Raw genomic sequence first — 23,375 nt, 5'->3', positions numbered from 1 at the left:
GAGGCGGCAGGGGAGAGAAGCGGAGAATAAGGATCTCCGCTTCTCTCCCCTGCCACTACGCCGCGGACACCAGGGAGCATCAGATGGGGCAGAGCCAGTGAAAGGGGAAAAGAAGCCATAGAAAGGAGAGGAGAGAGAGATAGAGAGGCAGAGACATTGAGGCAGGCAGAGCCAGCGAAAGGGGAAAAGAAGCCATAGGGAGATAGAGAGGCAGAGAGATCGAGGGAGGCAGAGCCAGCGAAAGGGGAAAAGAAGCCATAGAAAAGAGAGAGGAGAGAGAGAGAGGCAGGGAAATCGAGGCAGGCAGAGCCAGCGAAAGGGGAAAACAAGCTATAGAAAGGTGAGAGGAGAGAGGAGAAGTGCCGATCGAGAGGAGAGAGAAGTGCCGATCAAACTTCAGTTTTGCAATCTATTAATTCCAATTAGCAGTACTGGGGATGGTTCAGATTCTGTGGCAATGCTTTTGGCCAGCAGAGGGTGTCACAGGGCCAGCCTACTTTCCCTTTAAAGCAAACTTGGGTCTCCAGCTGTTTTTGGACTACAACTTCCATCATCTTTAGATAGCAAAACCAATGGGGAGGGATGATGTGAACTGTAGTCCGGGAGCAGCTGGGGACCCAAATTTGGGAAACCCTGCTTTAAAGCAACTTTAGTGTTTGGCCCGCAAAGATGGGACATACAGTATTCACGTTTGTATTTTCTTGTATTTTGTTTTCTACATGACTTTTGTTCGATTTGTTTTTTTTAAGAGGGCAAATTAAAAGAGAAATTGTATGGAAAGTTGTGGAGGAATAAAAGGTTGTGTGAGGGGGAAAGGGTACAGAGAGCCCCCCCCCATCCTGAGGAGTAGCTCTTCCACCAGCAGTAGCGTCAGCGGGGAGGGGGAAGAGTCCAGTGAGGAAGGAGGAAGGAGGAGACGGGGCTCTGGCAGCATAGGAGAGCCCCTGCTGCACGTGGGACAGGAAGAGAGAGGGGGGGAAGAGGGGGAGAGGAAAACATGGAAAGGAGACCCTTCTTCCCTCTGGTTCCGGAATTACGCAGGAGGAAATGCGGGAGGAGATTTGGGGTGCCCCGACTCTTATGTTGGAAGAGGACGCGGAGCGTGCCATTCCGGGGTTCTGGGTCAGACCGAGCGGATGTATCCTGTATAGCTCTAGCACTGTAAATAGCCTGCACTTAATAAAAGCATGAAAAGGCAAAGGTCTGGAGAGTCGTTACTCTAGAGTAGTCGCAACGCATCGCCTGTGACAGGTTGCGTTTAAAAAAAAAAAAAAAAACTGGGGGTGGCCTCAAATATTTTATTGGGGGGGGGCAAAGACCCCTAGGCCTTTAAGAGTTGGCACATATTTCCCTACACCTACAAGTTTCAGGATGGTTACAACATAAAAATGCAGCATAAAAAACAAAAAAACACCACATTTTAAAAGGGCATTAGATGTCAATCAGCCAAACGCCTGGTTAATAAGGTGTTGATTTGCCTGGCTCCTAAAGGTGTATTGTGGTTTTTCTGAGCTTTGTATGGATTCTTTTATGGGAAGTGAGTTTGGACCTCTGACTGAAGCTCTTTCCACATTCCACACACTGATAGGGTTTCTCCCCTGTATGAATTCTTTGATGGGAAGTGAGATTGGAGCTGTCAGTGAAACTCTTTCCACATTCCACACACGGATAGGGTTTCTCCCCTGTATGAATTCTTTGATGGCAAGTGAGATGGGCTCTCTGACTGAAGCTCTTTCCACATTCCAAGCACTGATAGGATTTCTGCCCTGAATGAATTCTTTGATGGCAAATGAGAGAGGATCTGTCAGTTAAACTCTTTCCACATTCCACACACTGATAGGGTTTATCCCCTGTATGAATTATTTGATGGGAAGTGAGAGAGTATCTCTGACTGAAGCTCTTTCCACATTCCACACACTGATAGGGTTTCTCCCCTGTATGAATTCTTTGATGGGAAGTGAGAGAGTATCTCTGACTGAAGCTCTTTCCACATTCCTCACACTGATAAGGTTTCTCCCCTGTATGAATTCTTTGATGGCAAGTGAGTTTGGACCTCTCAGTGAAGCTCTTTCCACATTCCACACACTGATAGGGTTTCTCCCCTGTATGAAATCTTTGATGTCTTGTGAGATGGGAGTTCTCAGTGAAGCTCTTTCCACATTCCACACACTGATAGGGTTTCTCCCCTGTATGGATTCTTTGATGGGAAGTGAGATTTTGGCTGTGACTAAAGCTCTTTCCACATTCCACACACTGATAGGGTTTCTCCCCTGTATGAATTCTTTGATGGGAAGTGAGAGAGGATCTCTGACTGAAGCCCTTTCCACATTCCACACACTGATAGAGATTATTTCCAATGAGATTTTGCTGATGGGAAGTGGAATGGGAGCTCTGACCGCAGCTTTCTCCACACTCCAAATTTTTACGTGGCTTCTCCTCTCTGGGGATTTTGTCGTGGTCACCTTTGTTCTCAATTTCCAATTCATCACAATCTGCAATGGAAACAAAAAGAGATTAGAGCCTCAGGAACAAATGGAGAAGAACTGAAGGGAGTTGGGTGTGTGTGTTCATTACCTGTGATGTTTGTCATTAGCCAACATAATTTAATCAGGAATGCAATCCAACAAAGTTTGTTTAGTTATAACCAAATAACCAGAAAAAGGAAGCACAACTTGCTTAGGTTGACTTTTGTCAGTGTGTTGTGTGATTGCTATTAAGTTGGTTGGTTTTTTTGTGTTCTTTCATTTAGTGAGGTTGTAAAACATAATAAAATTAGAGAAACGGCACAAAGAGTTGACTGGTTATTCATAAAGTGATGTAAAAACTTGGTTCACTTCACGGGAAGGCGTTGTAAGGCCGTAATTAAAGCTAAAGGTTACCAAAGGTTTCACGTATTTTCTTTATGACTGCTGTTCTAATAAATACTCCTTTATAAATGTTCTTGCATTACATTCTTCATTAAATTATTTTCCACATATATAATTTTATGGTATCACTCCACACAAAAGTGGTGTTATGAGCCATCAAACCTCATAAATACACTTTTCACAAAAGGTTCTTTTTATATGGGATCAGATTATTATTATTTATGTTTCATGTTTATATTTGTTTTGGGAGCCGCCCAGAGTGGCTGAGGCAACCCATCCAGATTGGCATGGTATAAAAAAAATTATTATTATTACTACAGTGGTACCTCGATTGAAGAACAGTCCTGTTCCGGAAAAGATTAAGTTGGTAAACCGAGGTCCCACTGTATTACTATTACTACCGTGTTTCTCATATTTTAAGGCATCCCTACAAAATAAGGCATGGCAGGATTTTCCTGAGGTGGAAAAATATAAGGCATACCTCGAAAATAAGCCGTACCGGGTGGTGGGAGCAGGTCTGTGGCAAGGAAGGGTTGCTGCTGCCGCGTTAACCCCTGGGACCTGGCTGCAGCCTTTGCGCATCGCGCGCGGACACCCAGGACCCGGCTGTAGCCTCAGCGCGCAGCCCCAGGATCCGGCTGCAGCCTTTGCGCGCGGACACCCAGGACCCGGCTGCAGCCTCAGCGTGCAGCGCACGCAGCCCCAGGACCCGGCTGCAGCCTTTGCCTGCCGCGCGCGAAGACCCGGTGGGAGCAGTCCGGTGGTCTGTACAGGTACCGGTACTTAATTAAAAAATAAGACATCCCTTGAAAATAAGCCATGGTGTGTTTTCTTCAGGAAAAAATAAATATAAGACGCGTCTTATAATATGAGAAACCCAGTATCATCATCATCATCATCATCATCGCTACTACTACCTGAGATTCAATAAGCCTAGCTCTTCTCTGGGATGGATTTTGTTTGGCCCAGTCATGGCATCCCCTCCATCTCCAATGTCAGTCGTCTCTTTGGTCAAACCAAGACTGACAGGAGCAAAAACAAAAACAGAAAACCTGAAGCTACTTATCTTCCCTAACAATCCTGAGGCTGACAGTTAAGATGGCCTGGGCAGTTCAGACCAGCCCAATCAAGATAGAAAAAGGAATAAATTGAGGAAAATATAGGAGGTTGGTCACATACAGGTATTTTTTGAATTTCCAGGCAGATAGGACGATCCCACAGGGAGCCTTACCAAGAGAGGCCGCGATCTCACAATTCTCCTCCATGACGTCCTTATGCAGAGCTCTCTGGTCAGGATCCAGTAACGCCCACTCCTCATCCGTGAAACGAACAGCGACATCTTCAAAGCACACTGGACCCTAAAAGAAAAAGGGGAATGTCCTCCTCTGAGACAGCATCAATATGATCCGTAACACAATGCTCTGTTGTTTCCTTCCTGTAAATTGTGGTGTTGTTTCAATAGGATTGCTTTGCTGCACATTTTATTTATGGATGCTTATTTTATTCCGTGTTTTAATTATGGGTGTTCATCTTTGTGCAAATAGATGGAACTCCACCTTGTGTTTTCCACGTCATTCTGCCTACGCAAGCATTCCAGTTTGCCTGACGGAATGATCCACTTTCTCCTCTCCTCGTAAGCTGTTCTGGGGAGTTCCCTCATAATGCCCCGGAGTCAAATTCAAGGGGTTCATGGGGGCATGGAGAGAGGGAGGAATGGGGGGACAGGACCTATATTGCAGCGGATGGGGCTGTTCTCATTTGCCCACTGCTTAGAAAACACTTTTAGCATTCACTGATCAGGTTGAGGTTGAATCCTGACAAGAAAGAAGTACTGTTTGTAGGCGACAGGAGGTGGGCAGGTGTGGAGGACTCCCTGGTCCTGAATGGGGTAACTGTGCCCCTGAAAGACCAGGTGTGGGGCTACCTTTGAAGGTGACCCGGAAACTACAATTAATCCAGAATGCAGCAGCTAGACTGGTGACTGGGAGCGGCTGCCGAGACCACATAACACCAGTATGTTTCTAAGCACAATTCAAAGTGTTGGTGCTGACCTTTAAAGCCCTAAACGGCCTCAGTCCAGTATACCCGAAGGAGCGTCTCCACCTCCATCGTTCTGCCCCAACACTGAAGTCCAGTGCCGAGGGCCTTCTGGCAGTTCCCTCACTGTGAGAAGCCAAGTTACAGGGAACCAGGCAGAGGGCCTTCTCGGTAGTGGCACCCGCCCTGTGGAACACCCTCCGACCAGATGTCAAAGAGAAAAACAACTACCAGACTTTTAGAGGACATCTGAAGGCAGCCCTTTTAGTGTTTAATAGATTATTGTATTTTGATGTTTCTGTTGGAAGCCGCCCAGAGTGGCTGGGTATAAATAAAAAATAATAAATTATTATTATTATTATTATTATTATTATTGATCAATCGAGAAATAAAATAAGCCTATTTTGGATGGCCATCTGTCTTGGATGATCTAGCAGAGATTCCTGCAATGCAGGGGCCCTCCTGGCTCTGAGAGACAAGCAGGGAGGGTGGCTTCTGGCTAAAGGAGAGGGAACCACTGGAGGGAGCCTTATCCTGACTCAATTCAGCCTATCAACCTCCCTCCTCCCACTCACCGCCTTCTTCTTCTGCCTCTGATTCTGGACTGCATTCTGCCACAGAGTCTCCCAGCTCACTAAGCCTTGTTAGCCCTTCAGCTTCTGACACCTCCTCTTCCCAAGCTTCTCCATCTTCCCCCTCTGACCACCCATCCTTCTTCTACCTCCACTTCTTGGGCTCTGAGCCATCTTCTCTCCCTGGTTCCCCAGCTGCATCCTCCCACCATTCCTCTGTGCCCAACCAGTCCATGACATTGTTCCATCCCTCGGCCTCTGTCCCCACAAGGCAGCTTCCCCTGACCTGATCTGGTTCCACAGCCGCTGCTTCCCTTCTGCCCCCATGAAAAGACGGATCAGGAGGTCTTACTGGCATCATTCTGTCACCTGCAAGAGAGAAAAGGTAAACAGGAGGCCAGGAGTGCCTGCTTCTCTAACAGGTGAAACAGGGCATCTCTCTCTTTTTTGGATAATATTTAATAATATAAGCAACAAAATATAACAATATGCCAAAACAAGAAAGAAACAATTCCAAATCTTACAGACTAAAACACAAAACTAAGAATGAAAGAAAATAAAAAGGGAAAAGAAAAGAAACGAAGGTAAAGGACAAAGAAGAAAAAAGAAAGACAGACATATTGCCAACACCATATTCATCGTTACATAACCAAAGACTTCCACCGATCTCACAACACTTCAGTCTTGTTAAATTTTTCTGTATTTCCTTGTTATCTCAATCCTATTTTATACTAGGATTGAGATGTCAATGTTCCTTCCCCTTTCTATTCACAATGTAATTCTGAACTCAACCAGATTTTTACCCTTGAACCATGTTTTTTTTTGAAAATCATTTTTTTATTAAATTTTTCCACTTTAAATATCTAATCGAATTCCAAATTATATAAATTATACAAATATCAATTAAACAATTAATCCAAATCTTTTGCCAAATTATAAAATTTTAATCAGACCTCCCATGCTTCAGACTCAGAAGCTACCGTATTTTTCGCTCCATAGGACGCACCTGACCATAGGATGCACCTAGATTTTAGAGGAGGAAAACAAGGAAAAATATATATTTTGCTTTCTTGAATTGTCCTAGGCATAGCAGCCAACTCCTAGAGGCCTAGGTGCCTTTGCCCCCCCCCAATAAATATTTGAGGAAGCTTCCTTTGGCAAAGGGGGAAAGCTCCGTTTTTTTGAGGATCAACTCAAAGTTGTGCAGCTTTTTTGCAAATGGGGAAAGCCCCATTTTGGTGGGGGTCAGCTCACAGTTGTGCATTTTATTTACAAAGGGGAAAGCTCATTTTTTAAGGATCAGCTCAAAGTTGTTGAGTTTCCTTGCAAAGGGAAAAAATCCTGTTTTTATGGGGTTCAACTCACAGTTCTGCAGCTTCTCTGGGAAAGTTTCTAGACCAATAATCTAATCAGCCAGTCACATGTCACTGGGGAAACAAACAGCCTCCCTCTGCAGACAACAATTGAGGCCTGGGCAAGGGGCCTGGGCGGGGCCAGTAAGGGAGCTAGCTCCCTTATCTCCCTTCCTGAACTCTTGCAATCAGTTGCTGAGCGGGTTCCTTTCAACCCTCTCTTTCCCTCTTGTTAGCCTTTAGCTCTTTCTAAAAAAGAAAAGAAAAAAGCACGACCTGCCTTTTTTCGGCTCCAGGGACCACACATTCGCTCCATTAGACGCACAGACATCTCATCTTGCTTTTTAGGAGGAAAAAAGTGCGTTTTATGGAGCAAAAAATACAGTACTTGTTTCCCTTTCCAGTACTTAGCTACCAGGATTCTTGCCGCTGATGTCGCATATAAGAATATTTTAACCTTCTCTTTTGGAATGTCATTGTTTAATATTCCTAATAGGAATCCCTCTGGACTTTTATTATAAGTAATTATTAGTATTTTCTTTCTCTCTTCATGGATCATGCCCCCAAATTTCCCAATCTCTGGGCATGTCCACCACATATGGTAGAAGGTTCCGTTTGGTTTCATACACCTCCAGCACTTATTTTAGTGCATTTTGTTCATTTCAGCCAGCCTTTCCAGGGCCAAGTATCACCTATGATACATTTTCATATAATTCTCTCCTATTAAATAACATGCTGTGAAGTTTATGATTTTTATAAATAATTTTTCCCACTCTTTGTATTCTATTGTATGGACTAGATCTCGTTCCCACTTTTTAATGGCATTTCCCTTTTCTTTTTCTGATTGTCCATTCTGCAACAATTTGTAGATTTTTGAAATATTCCTTTGATTATTGTATAATATTTGCTTTTCCTATACCGATTTTTTTAAAATCAAAACTGTTTGATTTTTTATCCTTCTCTTGTTGTTACTATGGCTTTGTTCCTTTCCCAGACTTAAAATAGGGCTTTCCTCACCAAATGGTTAGTAAAGCCTCTATGTGCTTTTATTTTGTCATGTCCTAGGTAGCCATGCCACCCAAAGACTTTGTCCCAGCCCTCCAAATCTAGAACCTCAGTATCCTTAAGTAACATCCAATCTTTCAGCCATATCATATATGTGGCCTCGAAATATATTCCTAAATCCGGAACCGCAAACCCTTCCCTTTCTCTAGGCTCCGTCAACAATTTGAATCTGACTCTTGGCTTTTTACCCTGCCATATCAAATTGGATAGGTCCGTCTCTCTGCCAACCTTTAAAACATTTTGTGCCAATAATTGTTGGGACCGTCTGGAAAAGAAAGAGCATTTTCGGAAGAATTGACATTTTTATCATAGATATTCTACCCCATAAGGACAGATTTAACTTACTCCATTTAGCTAGATCTCCTTTTATCTCCTTCCACTTTTTGATAAAATTATCCTTAAACAAATTAGTATTTTTATTAGTAATCCAGATCCCCAAATAATTTGCTTTGGTCGTAATTTTTAGGCCTGTTGCTCTTTCTAGCTCTTCCTGTTCCTTTCCCCCCATGTTTTTAGTTAATAATTTAGATTTTTCTTTATTTAACTTAAATTCAGAGACTTCTCCATGTTGTTATTTTCTTTAAGGCTTCCTGTATTCCTTCCTCTGGGGTTTCTGTAATGATGACCACATCATCTGCGAATGCTTTAACTTTATATCGTCTGTTACCCCTTATTTTTTTATCTTTTCTTATCGCTATTAAGAGCAGGGATAGGCAACCTAAGGCCCATGGGCCGGATGCGGCCCAATCGCCTTCTCAATCTGGCCTGCAGATGGTCAGGGAATCAGTGTGTTTTTACATGAGTAGAATGTGTGCTTTTATTTAAAATGTATCTCTGGATTATTTATGGGGCATAGGAATTCATTCATTTCCCCCCCCAAAATATAGTCAGGCCCACCACATGCTCTGAGGGACGGTGGACTGGCCCACTGCTGAAAAAGGTTGCTGACCCCTGATTAAGAGTGTTTCCAATGTTGCAATGAACAGAAGTGGAGATAGAAGGAACCGTTGTCTGGTGCCTCTTCAATTTCAATTTCTTCAGTTATTTCATTGTTTATTAATAACTTAGCTTTCTGATTTTTGTAGATCGTTTTAATTCCATTTATAAATTTCAAACTTTCTATAGTGTGAACTAAAAAATTGCAGGTCACGCTATTGAAAGCCTTCTCTGCGTCTACCAAGATGAATTCTACCTTTTTACTTGGTTTCATATCAATATATTCTAAAAGGTCAATCACTATCCTTATGTTATTTTTTATCTGTCTCTCTGGTAAAAAGCCATTTTGATCTGTGCCTATTATTCTATTTTAAAAAAATTCAGCCTGTTTGCCATACACCTGGAAAAAATTATAATCTGTATTCAGCAGTAAAATTGGTCTATAATTCTATTATAGATGCAGGCCATCTCTAACTACAGGTGGGCCTTTGAGAAAGCCTTTCCTGCTGAGAGCATTTGTTTGTTGTGCAGAAATACATCTCCCCTCCTCTGGACCCTTGTTCCCAATTGTCTCCCCCCAAAACAAGATGAAAAGAACCCTCAGATGAGTTGGAAAACCAACATTATGAGACCAAAGGGAGACAAACCACCTTCCTCCTTACCCAGTGGCCTCTCTCTGGTGTCCAACGGAGGCCTCTCTGCCTCACAGGAATCCAGGTCCATTTCTGCAAAATGATCCTTTCCCTGAAAAAGAAACAAGGATTCAAAACAGAGAATGGGGAGAAATATTAGAAAGAGAATGGCAAAGACTTGAAGGGTGAGATCTCATTCCATGGATGTTTTCCCAGAAAAGGATGGGCCATCAGCAGACCATTATGGGATGTTCTCTGTCCTGTTTGGAGCCCCTTGGGAGTATCCAGAGGAAAGTCTCTCTCACCTGCTTTCTCTCCTCTGCCTGACTCAGGAGGAAACCTTCGGCCAGGGCCACCGCCTGGGAACTGGTCTCCGCTCCGCATTCCCTCACCCAGCTCTCCATCTCCGGGGGAAGGACAGCCAGGAACTGCTCCAAGATCACCAGGTCCAGCATCTCAGCTTTCGTGTGCCTTTCTGGCTTCAGCCACTGGTGGCAAAAGTGGTAGATTCGGCTGCAAACCTCTCGGGGTCCTTTGGCCTCCTGGCAGCAGAACAGCCTCAACTTCTGGCTCTGCACCTCTGAGCGGAGGGCGTCCTCCTCACCCAGGATCTTCTGCACTGGGTTTTCCCAGAATCCCCCACTGCTCCCAGTTTGGATGGCATGGCCTCTTCCTGTTCCAGGGCCAGCTGAGTCTCGCTCATCCATCTGTGCTCTCAGGAAGCCTCTAAGAGATCAGAAGGGACCCTTTGGTCTTCTGCCGAGTTCTGTCCGTCTTAATGAGAAGCTCTAGAAAATCCTACAAAACAAATACATCGTTCTGTTACAGAATTTGTAGTACCGGCCGGGGGGGGGGAGGGAATTGCTCTCTGAGCAAGCATGGTTTCTAGCAAGGCAGAATGTGGAGGCAACTGAAGGGATTTCTGTGAGATTAATCAACCTGGTTTCTGCTGCCTTCCAGTCAATGCATGAAGTCAGAGCCGACTAACAAGGGAATCATTTATATCTTGTGAAAAATGGATGCTTGGCTCTAGTGTGGGTCCTCACCCAGGGGTCCTCAGGAGTTGCGCCCCACCCCACCCCCACCCCCCTGCTTCTGTCTCTCTTTCTTGCACTTGGACTCTCTGCCGCTCTCAAGACAGACTCCTGGGGTGGGGTCCCTTTTTTTTTTTTTGCTTTGAGGGTCAGGTATGTATCTGGCCAACCCCCTGAGGGCCATGTGTGAGGGGCCAAAGACATCTCCCTTGAAAATTAGACGGGAAATTAATAATTATTATTATTAGATAGCTTAACGCACACACAGCCACTGATGCCAAGGTCCCTGGAGGCTCAGCGAATAGCAACAATCCCTTTGGGACAGAGAGGATGTGGTCCTGGGATGCCATGCTCTGGGTGCGAGGGGATTGCTGCAGTGGCCTCCGTGTGAAGCTGCCCTTGGAGACGACTGGGAAACTGGTCCGCAATGCAGCAGCCAGACTATGGGCTGGGATCCCTCTCTTTATTCCTGGCCTTTCTCTCCCACCTTAACTTCCTTCCTCCCCGTGGGTTTTTAATATGGGGGGGGGGCGCTAGTCTACCTCCTCGTCCAACTTCGGAAAACCATTTGTACATGTTTCCTCTGTTGTGCAATGAGGCTGAGTGATGTCACACAGAGTTAAAGTCCTAGGAACTCCTTTGTTTGAAGAAGGGAGATTTCGTGGGAGTTTGGGATCCTCTGATCTCCAAGAAGGAGAGCATTGCAGACCTCGCCCCTCCCTGGCAGAACCCTCTCCTCCCTGACTTGGGTTTGTCCCCCGCCCCGCATGAGCAGATCAGCCCCCCCCGCACCCTCCCCTGCTGCAGCCCTGGGACCCCCACCGTCTCCCCACTGCACCCTCTGGGGGGGGGGGGGAGAGGAGACTCACCAGATCATCCCAGGAGGGAGGGGACAGCGATGCAGCCTTTGCAAGAGAGACACCAAAGCAGGAAAGACTGGGGAGGGAGGGGCCTTGGCTTTGGATGACCCGGCCTGCTTCCTGTCCTCTCTAGGAAGGCAGCTCAGTTCCCTTTAACCCTTGCAAAGCCGAGCTCGTCCAGCTCAGCCCTCTCTCGCTTGGCAGAACCTTGGCTTTTTTATTATTATTATTTTATTTAGGGGGCAGTTGCCCCCCTGGCTACGTCAATGCCCAGATATCCTTTTAGGTGTGAGGCTCTCGGTTGCACTCTAAGCATCTCCCTCCCATGGCCGGAAACCAGAGGAACAGCGTGCAGGGAAAAGGGCGAGATAGGAGGGGATCCTGGGGTCATCTAGTCCAACCCCCTACAAAGCAGGAATCTCAGCTCAAGCATCCATGGCAGATGACCGTCCGATCTCTGCTTAGAAACCTCCAAGGAAGGAGAGTCCACCCCCTCCCAAGGGAGACCTTTCCCCTGCCAAACTGCTCTTAGATGCCCCTCAAGGCAGCGGGTCCTGAGTTCTAGCACTGCTGAAACCATTGCACTGGCAAGGAGGAACCAAGCAAAGTTCAAAATAAATAAATCCTATTCTCATCATAAATGAGTAATACTTTCTTATACAAAAGTTTGCCGTTTCCCTTTCCAGAAATGCTTAATTAGCCTAATTCAATGACCTGAAAGTGGATGGTTGCTGTTATTATGGTTAGGGAAGCTTTTAATTTTTGATGGACTATTGTATTTTAGTATTTTGTTGGAAGCTGCCCAGAGTGGCTGGGGTAACCCAGCCTGATGGATGAGGTATAAATATAGTATTATTATTATTATTAAAATTGATTAGGTGAGTGTTCTTCTTTTGAAAGAGGCAGGTGCCCTGGGGAGCCACGTTGTGATTCAGAACTGCCAGGCAGCTCAGCTCAGGGGCTCCAAACCCTGAAGTGCTCCAAGCAGGAGACGGAGAAAGCCATCCTGGGGAGTGATGGGTGGTGTGGGGGACCCCCATGGGGAAGTGGGGCAGAGAAAGGGTTTGGGGAAGGGGTTGTGCATATGCGGGAGAGGAGGACCCTGTTGGCTCAGGGCATGGGGAGCCATTCCCCTATAAAGCCAAGCTTGGAGAGAACCAGAACAGGGATGGGACCCCCTCAGACCTGCTCCCCCCTGGCTGGGCTTTTTGCCCCCCACTCTGCATTTGGTGGTGGTTGACGAAGGATTAGGCGAGGCTTTCAGTGGGTTCTTATATTCTCAATTTCTTATTTTTATTCTTATTTCATTTATTACTTTTAAACTCACCTATTTTAAACTCACTTCTCCCGACCGATATACCCTTGAGGTCTTTGTCCATTTGAATATCTTTTATTAAGAATTCTAGGGCCCATATAAATAGTAGCGGGGACAGTGGGCATCCTTGCCGCGTTCCTTTAGTTATTTCGAATTCATTTGTTATGTCCCCGTTAATAATCAACCTCGCCACTTGTTTGCTGTATATGGCCTTTATTCCTTCCATAAATCTTCCTTTGATTCCTAATTTTTCCAACGCCCCCTTCATAAATCCCCATGCCAAATTATCAAATGCCTTTTCGGCGTCTAAAAATATAAAGGCAGCCTTCTTACTAGGATTCCATTCCGCATATTCAAACATATCCAACAGAATCCTAATATTAGTTGACATTTTTCTTTGGGGTAAAAATCCTTGTTGTTCCTTCCCTATTACTCTGTTTAAAACACACTTAATCCTATTGGCTAGAATTCCGGCAAAAACTTTATAATCAATATTTAACAATGAAATTGGCCTGTAATTCCCTATTTCCTCCTTTCTCTCTATATCTTTAGGTATCAGGGTAATATATGTATCTTGCCATGTTCTTGGAAATTCTCCTCCCTCTAAAATCCCATCTACCATTATCTTATACACTTCTTTTAATTCCTCCTGCAACACTTTATAATGTTTTCCTGAAAGACCATCCGTGCCTGGTGATTTTCCCAATTTGAGTTTATTTATCTCTTCTTCTATTTCTTGGTATGATATTGGCTTATTTAAATTCTCCAATTCTTCTGACCTAATACTAATTCCATTAAATTTGTCTAAATATTTTTCTAATTTCTTTTTATTATAGTATTTAGTATATATGAAGAACTGAAAAAAATGTTGAGATTTACATTCGAGAAAAAACCCGAGATCATGCTGTTAAGCATGATCCCGGAGAACATACCATTGGATAGGAGGAATATACTACTCTATGCGTGTGCAGCAGCCAGGATGCTGATCGCCCAAAATTGGAGAGGAGATAAGATCCCAACCATTCAAGATTGGTATCTAAAATTGACTGAATACATGACACTAGCAAAGTTAACCGCAGTGATTAGAAGGATATCCAAACAAAAAGTTAAAGAGGAATGGAAATATGTGGATGAATATTTTTATAAACAAAAAATAAGCACAAAATTAGTGATATGTTTAGATTGAGAGACATAAGAGAATAAGAAATAAGGTGATGGGAATAGAGAAAGATATTTAATTAAAAAGAAAAGGAGAAGCTTAATAGAACATAATAATGAGAGGGAACCGATGATAAGTGTTTGGAAGTCATATCTCTATTCTACTTTACACCATACTTACCTTTACTTTCCTTACTTTTACCTTTCCTGTTTCCTTTCCTTCTCCCCCCTCCCCCCCTGTTTTCCCTCACTTTTTTATTTTATCCTACCCCCCCCCTTGTCTTACCCCCTCCTTTCCTTCCTCTATCATTGTCTTACCTGGGATCTCTCCTCTCCTTTGTCTTCTTTCCGCTCCTGCTTTCTTCTTATTTGGTTTTTATATTTCGAGCCTCTTGGTTTAAGATTATAAAAATTGTAAAGATCAAATCTCAACCACTGAGATTCGGAGGCCGATCTCATAACGGTACAATTCGAAAATATTGTTTATTTGCTATATGTACTTTGTTTTGTTTTTGTAACTGAATAATATGTGCTTTTGTATGTATTTTCTTATGTACTTTATTTTCTGAAATTTTATAAGTAAATAAAGGTTTTTCAAAAAAAAATTTAAAAAAAAGAAAAAAAAGAAAGTGATGTAAAATCAGAGCTCCCATCTTATTTCCCATCAAATAATTCATACAGTTGTACAAAAGTGAAGAAGGCTACAGTTATGAATAAATTAGAAGAGAGATTGGGGGAAACTTAACCAAAGCTGGCCATTCTTTTGAAGAAGTATAAGGCTGAAAAGGCAAGAAAAGGTGCAGAAAGGCAAGTGATGATCGAAGAATGGAGAGACGGCCCCTACATGAAATAATAAAATCATCTGGGTGTATACAAGAAATGTAATGTTAACTTGAGTGCAACGACTGGTCTAAATGTTACAATTCTAAGGGAAAAGCCATTGTTATCTCTCAAGCAAAGGTTGAAAAGATTAAACCCATGTTTAGTGGACAGAGGAACAATGGGACAGTATTATTCGGAGCAATGAGACCCAAATCTCCTTGCTTGGTAGTGATGGCATGAAACAGGTGAGGAGAAGAATCAGAGATTTACATCCTTCTTGCATTACACCGACTGTGAAACACCAAGATAGTGTGATGATCTGGGGTTGTATGGCAGTAAAAGGTGTGTGCAGAATTTGTATCATTCGTGGGAATGTAAATGCCCCAAAATAAATAAATGAAATACTTGAGGTCAAACTGAAGCGTTCCACAGGTGTTCTGTTCCCAGATACTAAAGCATTTTAAAATATTTATAGAAATATTTGTTTGTTTATTTATTTGTTTTCTATTTCAACAGGATTCAGCTCCATGTCATGTTGCTGCTGTATGCAAAATGTGCTTCCAAGATAATCCTATTCCACTGCTGGAATGGCCTGGGAATAGCCCAAACTTTAACACAATCAGAAATCTATGGGGCCGACTAAAGAAACTTGTTAGTCAGAAGGAACCCAGAAATAAAGCCCAATAAACAGAGGCAATAATTCAGTCTTGGTTTCACATTATTACAGCTGCAGAACTAAAAACTTGGTTCACTTCATGGGAAGGCGTTGTAAGGCCGTAACTAAAGCTAAAGGTAACCAATAGTTACCAAAGGTTTCATGTTTCTTCTTTATGACTGCTGTTCTAATAAATACTCCTTCATAAAAGTTCCTGCATTACATTCTTCATTAAATAATATTTCCATTGATATATAAATTTATGGTATTATGCCACAGTGAACTGGTGTTATGAGCCATCAAACCTCAGAAATACACTTTTCACAAAAGGCTTCCCCAATTTTGGCTACTAGTATAAGTTGTTCATTTTAAAGTTAATGGTTTTTTTATATGGGATCAGATTATTATTATTTATTTGTTGGAAGCTGCCCAGAATGGCTGTGGCAACCCAGCCAGATGAGGAGGGTATAAATAAAAATTATTATTATTATTATTACTACTACTACTACTGTGGTACCTTGATTTAAGAACAGTCCTGTTCCGGGAAAGATTAAGTTGGTAAACCGAGGTCCCACTGTATTACTACTACTACTACTACTACTACTAGCACTGTTGTTGTTGTTGTTGTTGTTGTTATTATTATTATTATTATTATTATTATTATTTATTGTATTAATCATTCTTATACACATTATATACATTTTTGTATACGTATACAATATTCCATTTCATATATTAAGAATAAAAGATTATTACAAACTCAAAAATGTCTTCCCCCTTCCAAATTGTTTACTGTAATTCAAATCTAAATACTATATTAAGATAAAAAAAGAAAAAAGAAAAAGGGAAAAAAGGGGGGGTGATATGAAAATAAAAATTGGACTTCCCGTCCCTTCCTGAAGTGCATCACATTGATATTACCGATGTACCTGCTTTTCTCACCGTATTCTTACTTTCATTTTTTGTACATCCATATCAGGTCATACCTTCATTTTCCTATGCATTTTATGTTACATTATAGATGAGTCATTCTAGTGCTGCCATGGAAATCACAACATTATTGTTATTTTCTTGTAAATACCTCTTAAACATATCCCATTTTTTTCACAAATGTTTGTTTCGATTTCTCCCTCAAGTTGTGTTAATTGAGCCATTTCCGCGAAGCCCAGAAGTTTATTTTGCCATTCCTTTACTGTTGGGATCGTGTCCCCTTTCCAGTTTGCTGCTATTAATAGACGGCCTCTGGGTTTTTTTTATGAAAGTTATTCTAAAAATCATTTTCATCTCCTCATAAATAGCATTCCAGAATTCTTTAATTTTTGGCACCCCCACCACATATGATACATGTCACCTCTCCTTTCACCGCATCTCCAACATAGATCTGATATACTTTTATACATTTTGGAGAGTCTAGATGGCATGAGGTACCATTATTATTATTATTATTATTATTATTATTATTATTATTATTATTATTATCCTCATAATCATCATCATCACTGCTACTACCACCTAAGATTCAATAAGCCTAGCTCTTCTCTAGGATGGATTTTGTTTGGCCCAGTCATGGCATCCCCTCCATCTCCAATGTCAGTCGTCTCTTTCGTCAACTCAAGACTGACAGGTACAAAAACAAAAACAGAAAACCTGAAGCTACTTATCTTTCCTAACAATTCTGAACCTGACATTTAAGATGGCCTCGGCCATTCAGAGTAGCCAATCATGATAGAAAAAGAATTAATTTTAGGAATACTGTTTAAAGAAAAAAAACTGTAATTTACTGTTTCTTGTGGGGGTCTTAGGTCATGTCTGGACCTACTGGTAATGGTCAGGGGTCCCTTTACCTTTACCTAGGTTCCCAGGTGCTATAGGGGGCGCTGTTGAGCTCTGTGAAAATATATGAGGTTTGTCACATACAGGTATTTTTTAAATTTCCAGGCAGCTATGACGATCCCACAGGGAGCCTTACCAAGAGAGGCCACGATCCCACAATTCTCCTCCATGACGTCCTCATGCAGAGCTCTCTGGTCAGGATCCAGCAACACCCACTCCTCGTCCGTGAAACGAGCCTCGTCCGTGAAACGAGCCCTCCTTCCCCCTCACAATTGTTGCTTTTGTTTTGGTTGATTTTCTTAATTTCAGCCCGCTGATATTGTTGACACGGGTGAGCTTTCGTGGTTAATTATTTATTTTTAATATTTTTGTTCTTAATTTAAATATGTTTATTGTTCTTTAGTTTAATATTTTTATTTTACCTTTTTATTTTGTGTACAGTTGTGCCAATTTTGTAAATATTTTGTATATATTTATTTTGTGCATACTTAGAATTAGGTATAGGCTTAGGGCTGGGGTTAGGGTGGGGGTCAGAGTTAGGCTTGGATGGGCATTTTAGATAATTAGCTAGTGTTATAAAAGAATCCATGACCAGAGAGGAGATTCAAAGATAAATTTATGAACCTGCTTGTTATGCCTATTGCCTTTAAACATTGCCCTTTAAACTGAACGTTCCTTCCACATATTGGTCACTGGAGTTCAATCTTTGTATCAATTTCCTTCCTGTTGTTTTTTTTAAAATACTTTTGTATTTGTTTCTAAACTTCGTATCAGTTTGTATCAAAACTGTCAAATGGACTTTGTACCACCTGCAACTGTCAAATTACTTCCCAGCACCACCCACTGAGTCTACAAATGGACATGCGCACAAAACAGAGTTTTATTTAAATAAAGGAAAATGCAGGACAAGGCATCACACCTGCACTGATGAATCCTGTCTCCTTATCTGACAGCTCCTAGCACTTCTCAAGACTGGCCCCTGACTCTGAGGCTCTTTCCTCCCGCAGGACCTCCGAGGATACGCCCTCTGTGACAATGGGGAAGAGCGGAAACTAGCGGTAACAGGATTTCTCCCAGTTCAAAGTACCATAAGTATCTTGCCTTCCTGCATTCATTTCTGTGGTTGCTTCCATCCTCACAATAGCACATCACCGAGTGACTTTTAAGGCAGATGATGTAGTGTGTGTTCCTGGGTGCCAGGATGAGGCCAGAGGCTTTTCCTGCCCCCTTTCCTGCTGCTGCTTGCATTCCACCTCTGCCCAGGAGGCTGCAGGGCTCAGGGTGGTCCTCTGGGACAAGGGATTGGGTTCAAGGTGGGTGCAGCCATCCAAGGTGGGTTTTCGTAGTGTCATCTGACCCAGATTTTTATTTCCTCTGCAGAATGTAATAGCTCGGCCGGAGTTTGCCTACCTGAGGCCCGATGGAAGAGGAGGTAAGCCCCACACCTTGGAGACAGGGAACTCCCTTGTCCCTTCTTTGCCCAAGACTCACCTCCCAGGTTTTCTTGCTGGGAGTCCTGCAGGACCTGCTCCCTGCCTGGCAGGCCTTTCCCACCTGGCCTGGGAGGGCAGTGCCCAGACTGACTCCAGCTACAAGAAGCGGAGGGGGCTGAACAGACTCTGGGGTTGGGGTCTTGTTGAGGGGTGTTTGCTAGCAGGGGTACTTCCCGCTTCCTTTGCCCTCCATGGTCTCCCTGCCTGAGCTGACAGAGCTGGTCTCACAGGCGGAGTTCAGGACTCCCCGACTGCTGCTGCTGGCCGACTTCAAAATCCGTGTCAAGGCAGCTGGCTCTGGGGTGCTCAGGACCAATGGGGAGGGATGATGGGAAGTGTAGTCCAGGAGCTGCTGGGGACCCAAGTTGGGGAAACCCTGCTTTAAAGCAACTTTTGTGTTTGGCCTGCAAAGATGGGACCTGTACATATTTGTATTTTATTTATTTTTTTCTTCCTCATGACCTTTGTGCGTTTAATTTTTTTAATTTTTAAGACGGCAAATTGAAAGAGAAATTCTATGGCAAGTTGTGGAAGAAAAAACGGTTGCCTTTGAGAAAAGACAAAAAAAGTGGCGGGGGTTAGCCTCCTGAAATATTTTAGCGGGGGCAAAGACCCCTCTTTGGTGCCTATTCCCTACACCTACATGTCTCAGGATGGTTACAACATAAAAGCACAAAACACCACATTTTAAAAGGGAATTAGATGCCAATCAGCCAAAGGCCTGGTTAAAAAGGTGCCAATTTGCCTGGCTCCTAAAGCTGTATAATGTAGGGTTATCAGACGTCCCCGGTTCCCAGGGACAGTTCCCGGTTTTACCAATCTGTCCATGGCCAAAGATGCCAACGGCAAGAGGCGATGTGGCCAATTCTGTTGCCAGTGCGGACGGCTGGGCTGCGTTAGACGAGAGGGAACATTCCCCCTCCCCCTCCCACCCTCCTCCTCCTCCTCCTCTTGCTATTTTGGCAGAAACCTTGCCCCGAGGGCTGAGGGGAGACGTGGAGGGCGCCGGCATATGGTTTATGATGTTCCTTCTCAAACGTCCGAATTTGAGAGTGGTGCGGATGCAAGGAAAGGATCGCTGTTGGCAGTCATAAAGGCTGGGCGCTTTTATTGCCCTACCAAAGGAGACACCACCCTCCCGCCTCCTCGCTTTTTAAATAATACTCAGCCACATGGCTGCACCCTCTCCCCACACGTTCTCCCTATTGCATTTTTCTCTGCTTGAAGTGTCAGACAGAAAATAGGGGAGGTTCGTATTAAAATAGCTTTGGTTATCTATCCGTTTGTATTCCTCATGTGCCTTTTTCTGGGTTGACCTGACTCTCTGTCCCCTCTCTACCCCCCCTATTGTTCCTTCTCTCCTTTTCGGTGACACTTCCAGGAATCCCAGAAAAGAAAAGGGGGGCCCGAACACCCCCACACACCTCCCTCAGTTCCATCCATCCCACCCTAATTGTTCTTTCCCTTCACTCTCTCCCCCTCCCCATCCTTTACCCATAACCAAGGAACCTGGCTCTGGTTGCCATGGAAACTAAATATGTTAACAAAATGATGACCCCTACTAATAATCCGGATGCTACTGTCTTTCAAGAAAATTGGAGATATGAAAGGAACATTTCGTACAAAGATTACCATAATCAAGGACAAAAGTGGTAAGGACATAACAGAAGCAGAAGACATCAAGAAGAGGTGGCAAGAATACACAGAGGAATTATACCAGAAAGATATGGAGGTCTCGTACACCCCAGGTAGTGTGGTTGCTGACCTTGAGCCAGACATCTTGGAGAGTGAAGTCAAATGGGCCTTAGAAAGCACTGCTAATAACAAGGCCAGTGGAAGTGATGATATTCCAGCTGAACTATTTAAAATTTTAAAAGATGATGCTGTAAAGGTGCTACACCCAATATGCCAGCAAGTTTGGAAAACTCAGCAATGGCCAGAGGATTGGAGAAGATCAGTCTACATCCCAATTCCAAATAAGGGCAGTGCCAAAGAATGCTCCAACTACCGCACAATTGCGCTCATTTCACACGCTAGCAAGGTTATGCTCAAAATTCTACAAGGCAGGCTTAGGCAGTATGTGGACCGAGAACTCCCAGAAGTGCAAGCTGGATTTCGAAAGGGCAGAGGAACCAGAGACCAAATAGCAAACATGCGCTGGATTATGGAGAAAGCTAGAGAGTTCCAGAAAAACGTCTACTTCTGCTTCATTGACTATGCAAAAGCCTTTGACTGTGTCGACCACAGCAAACTATGGCAAGTTCTTAAAGAAATGGGAGTGCCTGATCACCTCATCTGTCTCCTGAGAAATCTCTATGTGGGACAAGAAGCTACAGTTAGAACTGGATATGGAACAACTCAGTGGTTCAAAATTGGGAAAGGAGTACGACAAGGTTGTATATTGTCTCCCTGCTTATTTAACTTATATGCAGAATTCATCATGCGAAAGGCTGGACTATATGAATCCCAAGCCGGAATTAAGATTGCCGGAAGAAATATCAACAACCTCAGATATGCAGATGACACAACCTTGATGGCAGAAAGCGAGGAGGAATTAAAGAACCTTTTAATGAGGGTGAAAGAGGAGAGCGCAAAATATGGTCTGAAGCTCAACATCAAAAAAACCAAGATCATGGCCACCGGTCCCATCACCTCCTGGCAAATAGAAGGGGAAGAAATGGAGGCAGTGAGAGATTTTACTTTCTTGGGCTCCTTGATCACTGCAGATAGTGACAGCAGTCACGAAATTAAAAGACGCCTGCTTCTTGGGAGAAAAGCAATGACAAACCTAGACAGCATCTTAAAAAGCAGAGACATCACCTTGCCGACAAAGGTCCGTATAGTTAAAGCTATGGTTTTCCCAGTAGTGATGTATGGAAGTGAGAGCTGGACCATAAAGAAGGCTGATCGCCGAAGAATTGATGCTTTTGAATTATGGTGCTGGAGGAGACTCTTGAGAGTCCCATGGACTGCCAGAAGATCAAACCTATCCATTCTTAAGGAAATCAGCCCTGAGTGCTCCCTGGAAGGACAGATCGTGAAGCTGAGGCTCCAATACTTTGGCCACCTCATGAGAAGAGAAGAATCCTTGGATAAGACCCTGATGTTGGGAAAGATTGAGGGCACTAGGAGAAGGGGACGACAGAGGACAAGATGGTTGGACAGTGTTCTCGAAGCTACGAACATGAGTTTGACCAAACTGCGGGAGGCAGTGGAAGACAGGAGTGCCTGGCGTGCTATGGTCCATGGGGTCACGAAGAGTCGGACACGACTAAACGACTAAACAACAACAACTGTCTTTTAACCCATTGGCGCTGCAAAAAAGTGTCCCTGGATTCATTGAAAAAAAATCTGGTAATCTGGTTTTTATGACCTTTGTATGGATTCTCTTATGGGAAGTGAGTTTGGAGCTCTGACTGAAGCTCTTTCCACATTCCACACACTGATAGGGTTTCTCCCCTGTATGGATTCTTTGATGGGAAGAGAGACTGTCCTTCTTATTGAAGCTCTTTCCACATTCCAAGCACCGATAGAGTTTCTCCCCTGTATGAATTCTTTGATGGGAAGTGAGATCAGAGGTTGTTCTGAAGCTTTTCCACATTCAAAGCACTGATAGGGTTTCTCCCCTGTATGAATTCTCCGATGTTTAGTGAGAGAGGAGCTCTGACTAAAGCTCTTTCCACATTCCACACACTGATAGGGTTTCTCCCCTGTATGAATTCTTTGATGGGAGGTGAGTTGGCAGCTCTTCCTGAAGCTCTTTCCACATTTCACACACTGATATGGTTTCTCCCCTGTATGAATTCTTTGATGGGAACTGAGAGAGGAACTAGCAGTGAAGCTCTTTCCACATTCCATGCACTTATAGAGTTTCTCCCCTGTATGAATTCTTTGATGGGAAGTGAGATCGGAGGTTGTTCTGAAGCTTTTTCCACATTCAAAGCACTGATAGGGTTTCTCCCCTGTATGAATTCTCTGATGCTTAGTGAGAGAGGCGCTCTGACTGAAGCTCTTTCCACATTCCACACACTGATAGGGTTTCTCCCCTGTATGAATTCTTTGATGGGAAGTGAGATGGGAGCTCTTCCTGAAGATCTTTCCACATTCCACACACTGATATGGTTTCTCCCCTGTATGAATTCTCTGATGCTTAGTGAGAGAGGCGCTCTGACTGAAGCTCTTTCCACATTCCATACACTGATAGGGTTTCTCCCCTGTATGAATTCTTTGATGGGAAGTGAGACTGTCCTTCCTATTGAAGCTCTTTCCACATTCCACACACTGATATGGTTTCTCCCCTGCATTAATTCTCTGATGGGAAGTGAGAGAGGAGCTATGACTGAAGCTCTTTCCACATTCCATGTACTGATAGAGTTTCTTTCCAATGAGATTTTGTTGATGGGAAGTGGAATGGGAGCTCTGACCGCAGCTTTCTCCACACTCCAAATTTTCACGTGGCTTCTCCTCTCTGCGGATTTTATCGTGGTCACCTTTGTTCTCAATTTCAAATTCATCACAATCTGCAATGGAAACAAAAAGGGATTAGAGCCTCAGGAACAAATGGAGAAGAACAGAAGGGAGTTGGGTGTGTGTTCATTATCTGTGTTGTTTGTCATTAAACAACATATTTATTATTAGATTCTGATGAGTTGTTGAATGTTGCTTTGTTTGATATACAGTAGTGGTCAAGATTGTGGAAGACTTTTTGGGAAAAGTGTATTTCGGAGGTTTGATGGCTCATAAC

At 43.4% G+C, this 23,375-nt stretch overlaps 1 protein-coding gene across 2 annotated transcripts; it reads right to left on the bottom strand.

The window, feature by feature from the left end:
- Window positions 1–1,284: 1,284 nt before the first annotated feature.
- LOC118085572 (uncharacterized) lies at window positions 1,285–17,294 on the bottom strand. Of its 2 annotated transcripts, none has more exons than XM_088668469.1 (6): window positions 17,275–17,294; window positions 9,767–10,259; window positions 9,492–9,573; window positions 5,763–5,845; window positions 4,099–4,225; window positions 1,285–2,492 (listed from the first exon to the last, which is right to left on the bottom strand). In XM_088668469.1, the coding sequence occupies exons 2-6, from the start codon at window positions 10,166–10,168 to the stop codon at window positions 1,486–1,488; spliced, it is 1,701 nt and encodes a 566-aa protein (XP_088524595.1). In that variant the 5' UTR covers window positions 10,169–10,259; window positions 17,275–17,294; the 3' UTR covers window positions 1,285–1,485. The 2 variants fall into 2 exon arrangements, with proteins under 2 accessions (XP_088524595.1, XP_088524594.1); XM_088668468.1 differs by lacking the exon at window positions 17,275–17,294 and adding an exon at window positions 11,365–11,481.
- Window positions 17,295–23,375: the final 6,081 nt, after the last annotated feature.

This window comes from Zootoca vivipara, chromosome 4, assembly GCF_965207765.1.
Source record: "Zootoca vivipara chromosome 4, rZooViv2.hap1.1, whole genome shotgun sequence".
Classification (NCBI taxonomy): Eukaryota; Metazoa; Chordata; class Lepidosauria; order Squamata; family Lacertidae; genus Zootoca; species Zootoca vivipara.
The sequence above is the reverse complement of the archived record's forward strand: the minus strand, read 5'-3'. Positions and strand labels throughout refer to the sequence as shown.

Bases quoted from the DNA above. Each gene is read 5' to 3' on its own strand.
- LOC118085572 (XM_088668469.1), bottom strand. From the start codon at position 10,168: ATGGATGAGCGAGACTCAGCTGGCCCTGGAACAGGAAGAGGCCATGCC. The intron at 9,574-9,766 runs GTGAGAGAGACT...TTTCTTTTTCAG, and splicing joins AGGCAGAGGAGAGAAAGCAG to GGAAAGGATCATTTTGCAGA. The intron at 2,493-4,098 runs GTAAGGCTCCCT...TTTCCATTGCAG, and splicing joins TGAGATCGCGGCCTCTCTTG to ATTGTGATGAATTGGAAATT.